A 10,264-nucleotide genomic window follows, 5' to 3' on the forward strand; every position below is an offset into this window, starting at 1 on the left:
CAAAACCGCTACGAGCGCGGAAAGTGCGCGGAGGGGAGCGGGAGCGGCTACCCCGGGCCCGGGCACAGCCCGCGGGGGCAGAGCCGCAGCTCCAGGGACCATTTAAGGCTTTTCTCTTCCCCTCCTCCTCTTTTTTTTTTTTTTTTTTTTTTTCCCTTAGACTGTGGTGATGTGTGTTTTTTTTTTTTTTTCCTTCCTGCAGCTTGGGAAGTGCCGGTTATCCATTTTTTAATCGATTTCCCTCCAGCTTGGAGCTATTATTCCCCCTGAGCTGGCAAAGTTAAGGGGAGGGTGAGGAGGGGAGGGGGTTGGAAATTAAATAAATAAAGCATGTTTATTAAAACAAAGAGGAACCCAGCTATGGCAGCGCAGGGCAGCCCGGCTCCAGCGAGCCTCCCCGATGCTCTCCGCGTCGAGACATAATTAAGCAGATATAAAAAGAATAATAATAATAAAAAAAAAGGGGGGGGGGGGAGGTGACGGCAAAAAAAAAAAAATAACCCAACAACTAAGAGCAATTGGAGATCCGTGGCTTCTATTTTTTTTTTTTTTTTCCCCTTTAAAGAGCTTCTGAGAAGAAATGGAGCTTGACAGAACCAGGCCGCGGTGGCTGTATGAAAAATGCATCTTCCCTTGCTAAAGTAGCACCAAGTGGGTTTGCAAGAGGGAAAAAAAAAAACGAAGGGGGGAAATTTAAAAAGCAAAAGAATAATAATAATAATACAAAAAAAAAAAAAATAACCCACCCTCTGCTTTTGTTCCAGCTTCGCCCCGGCCCCCCTAAGCCCCACACACAACCGCGGGAGCCCTGGGGAGAGAGTTCCCCCCCCCCCCCCTTCCTTCTTTCCCCGGCACCCCACGTCTCCCGAGGCCTCGCAGCTCCTCGGCAAAGACAATTTGTGTCTAACAATGCCCCCAGCCAGCCACTTTCGCTCTCCCTCGGTCGCACACCCGCACGCACGGATTACAGACACCGACGGACATACATGGCAATGGAAGAGCTGTTACCTTGCTCGTTGAATTCCATGCAATCAATGCATCTCCATCTATACAGTGTATGTGTCTATTTTCCCCCTTTGCAACTGGAAATTACAATGGGATCGGGCTTCTCGTGTGCATATTTCCTTTTATTTATTTATTTGCGGATCAGCATGTGAAAACCCAGCCTGGAAGAAAAAAATCTATCCAATGCAAGCCCGCTTGCCTGCTTCTCTCTCTCTCTCTCTCTCCAAACACTTCCAGGTTGTCAGACGCACTAGAAAGGATCCTGAGACCAAGATAAAGCCCCCACCCCCAACCCTTTCTCAGCCTGATCTGGAAGATACAGTTTTCCCCACCCCGCTCTTTCTACTCCTCACCTAAAAAGAATAATAATAAAAAGAAAAATAATAAGAGTAATTTAAAAAAAAAAAAAAGAGGAAGAGGACGAGAGAGAGGAAAAAGAAAACAGCACCCCCTTGGAGAAAAAAAAAAAAAAAAGGAAAAGAAGGAAAATATACAAAAAAAAAAAAGTTTCGGGCGGGCTGGCAGCCGCCGCTCCTCCGGGCAGGTTCGCGGCGCTGCCGCCGTGGCTGCGCGGAGCCGGGCGCGGAGCGCGGCGGAGCGGAGCGCGGAGGTGACGTGGGCTCGTCCAGCTCCGCTCGCCAAGTGCCGGGACCCACTGCCCAACCAGCTGGGATCCTGCTCCGGAGAGACTCACTCTCTCACACAGCCCTCCCTCCCGCCCCCTCCCCCCCCCCCTACCCCCCCCCAAACCTCCTTTTCCAGCCTATTTTTCTGGCCGGCAAACAAGAACAAGGCACAAAGACAATCATCAAACTCCCCAGCAACCCTCCCCCTCTCCCTTACCTCCTTCCCCGCTCCCTCCCTCCCTCCTCCATCCATCTCTCCCAACCAAAGAGAAAATTCAGCGCCTGGGAATATTCCCCCCCCCCCTTCACTCCCCTCCCTCACCCCTTTAAATAAACCGCTGGCTCCGCTAACCTCGCACCACCCCCGTCCCCGTTCCCCCCCCCCCCCCCGCCCTCAAAAACAGCCTAAACGTGTGGATTTAAACCCAGCTCTATATTTGCTAGTGCTCACAGAGGCCTTTTATTGGGGGTGGGGGGGATGGTTCCCCCCCCCAAAGTGGACTCATCAAATGGGTATAACCCAAGAAAAAAAGGAATGAACCGCGGCGGAGTGGGACCGAAACCCAGGGAAGGTGCCCCCCGCCCCCCCCGGGGGTGTGAAACCCTGAAAGCCAGGGGAAGTGGCCCCCTCGTCCCTACTTCTGGAGGCATCCAGGAGCCTTCCCCATCCTCTTCCTCACCCCTCGCAGAGCTGCCCGGCCGCCCCCTGGCCCCACCGCCAAGGCCGAGGCCCGCAGCCCCCCGGAGCTCTTTGCCGTGCTCAAATAATCAAACCGTCAACGAGGAGCGGGGATGGGATGGGATGAGATGGGGGGGGGGGGGAGGAGGGAATTATCTGCACCTTCCTTCTCTCCCTTTTTCTTTTCTTTTTTCTCTTTTTTTTTTTTTTTTTTTTTTAATGTATTATTTGGAGGGTAAAGTTGAATAGGTCAGCGCAGGGTAAACAGCCTCCCTGTCGCATTCTGCAGGCTGAAGAGAACCAGATTGGCGAGGCGGATTTTTTGATAAGACTCGGAATAAATGGCATGGTTTAGATCTGCTCTGCCCACCCTCCTCCTCCTCCTCCTCCTCCTCCTGGCCCCCACCCTCTTCTCCTCAGCGTCGTGTCCCCGTCCCCCCCCGCCACACACACACACCCCCTCTCCGCAAATCCTTCAACTCCTTTTTTTTTTTTCTTTTTTTTTTTTTTTTTTTTTTCTGCCTTCTCGGGCATTTCTTCTCATTTCTTGTGCCTTTTTCGCGGAAGTTTTCAGCAAACCCACCCGCGCTTCCAGCTCTCGCAGGGCGCGATAACACCGGGAGCCCCCGGAAAAGTTTGAGGTGAGGAAGGGAAAAGTCTTGGGGGGGGGTGAGTTGGGGAGGGGGGGGGGTGTTGGGTGTTGGGGTGGGATGCGTGGGATGGGTGTTCCTTTGGGCATCTCCCAAACCCTCTCCCATGTGCTCGCCGGTTCGAACAACTACTTGAGAAGAAACAGGCAACAGTAAACGGTCGCAAATAAGAATAATAACATAACTGCACTTGTAGCCGCGGAGAATAAACCGGAGAACGCTACTTAAACAAACAGAACAAAGCTTGTCCCATATTTCCTTATTTTTAGAGGGGAAAGGAGCCGTGGAGCCCTTCCAAACACAAACAAACCAACGAGCGAACCGGGCGGTTCTCCCCCCTCCCTGCCCCGGGGAAGGCGGGCGGCGGGAGCGGCCCCGGCTCCGGCCTTTTGGGGCGAGCGGGCACCGGGCGTCTCTCGCCAAACCTTTCCCATCGCCCGGGAGCTGCTCTGGAAGGTGCAAATGGGGGGAGGAAAGAGGAAAGAATTAAAAAAAAAAAAAAAAAAAAAAAAAAAGAGGGGAGGTGGGGGAGAAATAAAAATAAAGGAGGCGGTCAGCTTTCTGCAGATGGAGCGCCGGGCAGCACCCTCCCAGACATCCAGCTGCCTCGAAAGATGAGGGTTTTTTCTTAAAAAAAAATAATAAATAAATATGAAAAATAAATGAAAGCAGCGAGGAGAAAGGTTTCTCGCAGCTCCTCGGGAGAGAGAACACGAGCTTCCCTCCCCGCGCCGGAAAGAAAGGCAAAAGTGAAAATCCCTGAAGTTTGGAAGAGCGAACCCGAGCACGGCCGCTGCCTGGGAAAAGCACTCACCTCTCCAATGCCAAACTAGCTCTCAAACACCTTGAAGACAAGTCGAAAACGATGCAAATAAATCGAATTTATTTCCGTCTGCAGGTTGGGGGGGGGGGGGGGGATGAAGAAGGAGGGGGGAAAAAAAAAAAAAGGGACCAAGTCCAGGCTCTCTAGGACTGTAATGTCAAGGCGAAGGAGCCTTCCAGCTAGAAGCCGATTTGTGGTCTCAGACAAATTAAATATTACTGTTTATTACCAGCCATACTCCAATAAAATAAAGAGAGTTCAAGGCGATAGCTGCTATCTCACGAGCTTTGCTCCTATAGGACACGGAGACGTCACCAACCACGCAACTGGCCTATTCTGTCATGGTTGACTGCAGCAGTAATGGAAGGTTAATTTGTATTATTCTCCTCTTTTTAAAGCCCTATCAGTGAGATTCCTGCTTTTTTTCCTCCCAACCCCCCCCCACCCGAAGAAATCCATTCAAAATGCAGCGAGGCTCCGTGTGTGCAACCTCTCTATATAGATGCGTGTGTGTGTATATATATATATACACACATAAATATATACGTATTCACACGCCGAGACACATAACACATATGTACATACGCGGGTGTGAGGGAATGTGTATCATATACGAGTGTGTATCACCCAAGCAGGCACGGAGCCGCTGGAAACTCCAGGAAAACCCACTCTTTCTCGGGAATGAAAAGGGAGGAACCAGCAGCAAAGCTCCCGCTTCACTAGGAGCAGCCCAGTTAATTCAATAGTGTTGGCGTTATTCACCTTAATTTACTTCTTTTTCTTTTTTTTTTTTTTTTTTTTTTTAAAATAATGCTATGAGGGAGAGGAAACTTGTCAAATGAATGCCCAGGCGCCTCTGGAAGCAAACACGCTGGGCTATATATAGTAAATGATAACCTGGTTATTTGCACGGATTCAAGTGTGCTTCGGGAACCAATTATTTGCTTTGATTAAAAAAAAAAAAAAAAAAAAAGAAAGAAAGAAAGAAAAAAAAAGTAGTAAATCGAGGCGATCATTTGCCAAATGAGATTGACAAGGGAGCAAAAAAAAAAAAAAAAAAACCCAACAAAAACACCCACCCAAAATCCCTAAAATCCCTCCAAGTGCAGCCAGCGGCTGCAGAGGAGCCTCCGGCACTTCTCCGCGTCCCAGTTCTCCCTCAACCTGGAGGGATTTCGGGATGCACTCGCGGGCGCTGCAGAAGGATTTCACTTAAAAAAAAAAAAAAAAAAAAAAAAGATGCTAAAACGTTGTTTCCTCCAACAGAAAAAGAGAGGAGGAGGAAGAGGAGGAGGAGAAATAGGGAGAGAGAAAATAAAGAGCAACACCTAAGGAAGAGAGAGACGTTCCTGCAGGAGCTGGACACTGCAGAGGGTGAGTGTTCCCAGGCAGGGACCCCCCCCAAGCCCTGCTCCGGCCGAGGGGGCTACAAGCAGCCTTTCCATCCCGGCCGGCAAAATCCTGCCTGGATTTACCCAGTTTCCCCAGGCTGGGCTCTCCCCACCATCATCCAAGCTCTGGAGACACCCAGGGGAAGCCAGGCCCTTAGCGAAAAGCACCAGGAAAAAAATAAAATTAAAAAAACAAACCAACAAAAAACAGTGGGGGTGGGGAGGGACGCCCTTGCTCCAGTTTGCCCCAGTGCAGCGCTGGATCCGGCCGCCCTCCTCAGCTCGGGGTGTCGTCCCCGTCGTCGTTCCCCCCCCCACCGCCCAAAATAAGCGGGTTTGGGGGGAAGACTCCACGGAGGATGATGATGGTGAGCTTTGCAACGCCTTCTCCTGCGGGGAGCCAGCCTGGCACTGCCTGCCCGGAGGCGCTGGCGCGGCCACAACAGGATAGGACCTTCCTGCCCAAGGCAGAAATCAAAATCAAATCAGAAATAAAAGCCTCCCCCTGCATCCCACACCCCTCACCCCAGTGCCCCCTGAGGTGTGTGTCCGTCCCCCCCTCCCCCCCGAGGGAACCTCTTCCCCCCCCCGACTCCGGGAACCGCTGGCTGGGAACCAGCCGAGCCCAGGACCACCGTGTCCTGCTGCTGCTGGCCCCCGAACACCGGCCGGCACCGGGGGAAGAGAGGCGGTGGGGAAGCCAGCACACCTATCTATGCAGCCGTGTGTGTGTGTATATACATATATATAAAAGCGTAATATATATATATATATATAAAAATATAGGTGTGCATGCACATATAAGCCTGGAAACACACACACACGCGATGCCTTCTCCTTGCTCAAGCGTCTCAGTAAATTTTATATCATTAAGCTGAGCGCGCAACACAAACACGCGCAGTACACAGATAACGCGTGCAACACGTACGCCCGTTTATATACGTGTATATATATATATATATATATATATAGACACCGGCGCCCACCGCGCAATCCCGCGCGCGTGGATTTGCGGGTAAAACGAGGGCGTTACGCACCCTCGCACCACAGCGTTTCTGCAAGTTTTGAGCCACCCGTGCCCCCTTCCAGCAGGCGCAGGCGGGAATATTTACAGTTCTCCTTACGGTTTCCACGCAGGTTTTGGGTGGCCGCAAGCATCAGCCTGCCCCCACCCTCCGCACAGCTCAGGGCGAGGGTGCGCAAGTCTACGCGCACCCAAAACCCCCGGCCGAGTGGATAAACGTGCGCCTATACACTGTATTTTATATATATATATATATATAAGCGCTCCCGCATGCATAGAAATACCACAGCACCCATCAGCAGCCACGGACCCCAACACCCACACCGTGGGCACTTACCTACGTGGGTGTGGGGGTGCGTGGCAGGGCGGAGGGGGGGGGGCCCCCTGCAGCCCCCGGCCCGGGCTCGATCCCTTGTCGCTCAGCTCCTCGCCGCGGTGGGGAGCGCAGGATCAGGCCCGCGCAGCCCGGGCCCCGCCGCCCAGCCCGGGGGCTTCAGGCCGCGGGGAGCCCCCGTTTTTGGGGACGGCATGGCCGGAGCCCTGCGCAGCCCCTCTGCCCTGGGTGTCACTCGCCCTGGAGGTTTCTCCTCTCGGATTTTACCCCGGAGAGGCAGAGGGAGGGGGGGTGGGGGGTGGCCGGGGTGCTGGCTTGCAGTGGGGTCGAGGTGTCAGCAGTAAGAAATAGTGCCGAGCATGAACTCACTCTCTCTCTCTCACACACACACACACACACACACTTCCCCACGCACACCCTTTAAAAATCACTTCTTGGGGCGGATTAACCAAATCGAAAAGCCTTTTGCCTTCCGCCCGCAGCCGGCGGCTCCGCGGCAGCCACCCTGCCCGGGGACGGGGCACCGCCGGCCGCCCCCTGCTTGGAAAACACAGATACTTCGGCATTTTGGGCTTTCTAGCTCTCTCTCTATTTTTTTTCCTTTCTTTTTTCTTCCTTTTTTTTTTTTTTTTACCCAGAGATATTTAGCTCCCCATAGCAGAAACTTTTTTTTTTTTTTTCCTCCCCCTTTCCACTTTTAGGTAATTTTCTTTCCCTCTCCGACCACTTCTCTCTCTCTCTCCTTGTATTTCTGACTCCCTTTCGTTGGCCGCATCCCCGCTCTGGCGAAGTACACACCTGGGAGAAAACAAGTATTTAAAATAATCATCCTCTCTGGAAGCATTTCGGTCCATTCACTTTTTTTTTTTTTTTGCTTTATTCTTTCTTTCTTTTTTTTTTCTTTTTTTCTTTTTTCTTTTTTTCTTTTTTTTTCTCTTTTTTTTTTTTTCCTTTTTTCTCCCTAAATTCCTGCAGCGGTGACTGACTGCATTGATTTGAGGGTTTATCAACAAGATGTTTGTGTCAAAGTAACGCCGACGGAGCTCTCCTCGTGCCAGTGTTTCCATTACAAACCCCTGCATTTAGGGGTCTAGAATTTCTATGCTCAGACCCTTCGGGGGTAGATACCTGGCTCGAACCTTTTCTTTTCTTTCCTTTCCGCGTTTACAGGTGAACAGCGTTTTTTCTTTTAAAGTTTGTGGTTTCGGGTCGGGTTTTTTTCCCGCCCTTCTGGCTACATCAGGGAAAAAATAAAAAAAAAAAAAAAAAAAGTTTGCAATTAAAAACCGTCCCCCCGTCCCCCCCCCCTCCCCACCTTCAGCCCATTAATTTCCCAGGCGAACTCCAGGCTTTAAAACGGTGACGAAAATGAAAAATAAGCAGCCGGGCAGAGGCAGGGCTTAAAGCCCGGCGTGGAGAGGGCACAGCGCTGTCCCTCGGAGCCCCCCACGCGTGCCCGTGGGATGGAGGTCCCTTTTTCTCCCAGATAATAAACGGGGAAGGGCTGAGAGGGTCCCAAAATCAGGCTAGGAGCATCCCTGGAGCAAGAGGGACCTGTTCTTTCTCCGCTCTCTGCCTCCAAAAAGGCATCTCCCCGGGAATTAACTGCGGGGCTCGGCCCCCTTCCCAAATTTTCCTGTGGGCACCGGGGCAAGGGGGAATTAGGTCGCGTTTCTCTCTCTCCCCCATCTCAGGGAACCAGTCCGGGTGATTTTTTTGGCACGGGGCGCCCATGGGATCCCCCTCCCCGCGCCGATCAATGACTGATGCTCCCGATGGAGGGGGGGGGGCGGGTTATCGATGCCAGAACAGCCAGGCTAATCTGCTCTTTGCCAAACAGGGTGTCAATCAGGGCATTATCGCGGCCCGAAGGAGAAAATAAAAGCAGATAAGGCCTTCGCTCTCGCCCTGGGAAGAAAGCTAATGGGGGCAAGAGGGGGAAAGTCCTCAGAGCCCCGTGCCTTTCCCTGAAAGTGATCTTGCAATGACCTTGAAGGGGGAGCTGGGGGGCGGGATGGACCGGGGGGGGGGGGGTGGGTGTGAGGGGTGTGGGGAGAGGAGACCGAACCGAAAGGCTTTGAAAAAGCTGGGGGGAAAAAAAAAAAAGAAAAAAAAAGGCCGCACAAGCGACACCTGTAATGGTTCTTCCCTTCCTCCCCAGCCACCCCCGCACCCGGCAGGACGGGCCCGCGGCCCCGCTTGTGCCCCGGCTCCCCCGGAGAGGAAAGAGGGGGTGGCCCGGGGCACCCGCACAGCTCCTTCACCCCAGCAAACCTTCTTCCTCCCCTTTCTTTCCAACTCCTTTTTCTCTCTTCCCTCCTTCTCAATGCATCTTGCCTTCTTTCTTCCTTTTCCCCCTTCCCCCCCCACTCCCCCCCCCATTTTCCCGCTCCCCCGTTCCGTTTCTTTGCCCCTGCCCTAAATAACGCGGAGCCAAAGCGCAGCCGATCCCTTGTCACCACATTATCCTTTGTATTCACAGGACACCCACAAATTTCGGGAGCCGGAGAAGCTCCCAGGAAGACGGAGGAGGGCTGCAGGCCCCCCCAGCCCCGCTCCGCGGATGGGAACCGCGTTAACCCCGCTTCGTGCGGATGTCACGGGCGTCCTAAAAAAAAAAAAAAACAAACCATCTTTTATCTGCGCGGGGAAAATACGGATTATGGGAATCACCTAAATAGAGCCGGAGACAGTTTTATTTTGTTGTTGTCGTTGTCGTCTTCAGAAATTATTCAGTGCAAAAACTATCCACAGAAGGAAAAGAAAAGGGGGGGGGGGAAGAGCATTCCCCCCCCCCCCCCCCCTTCGCTCCTTGTGCCAGGGCTGGACGAGGCCGCAAGTTGAAGATTTTAAGGCCTGCCGCGCTGCGCGGCCGCGGATGGTGCCGCGGCAACCGAGGCAGAAAGGAAACCGGTTTCCGAAGGGCAGAGACCCACGGGTGTGCGGGGAAAAACAAACAAACAAACAAACAAAAAGCGGTGTTTGCCAGCGGTGGGCCTCGGCCGTATCCTGCTGCCTCCGAATCCGGGGGGGGAGGGAGGGGGGGGCAGGTAGCTTTCCCCGCAAAGAGTTTTTTCCACGCAAACAGAGGCCGGGGACGGGGCTGAGTGTTTGGATGCGGGTTAATGCCGGTGTTGGCAACTCAGTTTGGCGAATCCGATTTATCGCTCTCGATTTATACCTTTTCCACGTAAATTAAGCGTTCGCGCTGGCTGCGTGCTCGTCTGTTTTGATCCAGATGGAGAAGCGGTTGCGGGTACAGAAAATCCTTTTTATTTTTTTTTTTTTTTATTTTTTTTTCACGCGTTTGAGAAATTATGAGGAGCTCATTTCGTGCCTGACTGGGGTTTTTCTTTTTGGGGGGGGGGGGGGGGGGGGGGGAAGACAAACATACACTTTACCTGCTGCGGTGGCGTGTCCGCAGGCTGCCAGCACAGGGGGCTACAGGTTAACGCCTTCGCCAGCACATTTTGGATACCGTACGCTTGGAAATCGTTCGTTTCCAACGAATACTTCTTTTTAGGGGAAAATAAAGCGCTGAAATCTCCGCGCAAAACCTTCCCTCGGCAGAGCCCGGAGCCCGGGCGGTACCTGCGGAGCCGAGCCAGGTTCCCCCCCTCACCCCCCCCCCCCGGGTTGCCGGCCGCAAACCTCCCCGCTCCGGGGGCCGGAGTAGCCGCCGTTCAAGACAATGTCTATTTTCTGTCATTAATAACTCGTTTCTTAAAAAAA

At 52.8% G+C, this 10,264-nt stretch overlaps 1 protein-coding gene across 1 annotated transcript in view; it reads right to left on the minus strand.

The window, feature by feature from the left end:
* The window catches only part of TBX5 (T-box transcription factor 5), a 41,930-nt gene extending 40,288 nt beyond the window's left edge, over positions 1–1,642 (minus strand). Inside the window, exon 1 of the mRNA XM_074159380.1 lies at positions 1,009–1,642. Within this exon, the coding sequence (XP_074015481.1) occupies positions 1,009–1,027 (19 nt within the window). The 5' untranslated portion in view covers positions 1,028–1,642. The remainder of the gene's footprint in view (positions 1–1,008) is intronic.
* Positions 1,643–10,264: the final 8,622 nt, after the last annotated feature.

The sequence above is a fragment of the Numenius arquata genome, chromosome 16 (assembly GCF_964106895.1).
Source record: "Numenius arquata chromosome 16, bNumArq3.hap1.1, whole genome shotgun sequence".
Taxonomy (NCBI): domain Eukaryota; kingdom Metazoa; phylum Chordata; class Aves; order Charadriiformes; family Scolopacidae; genus Numenius; species Numenius arquata.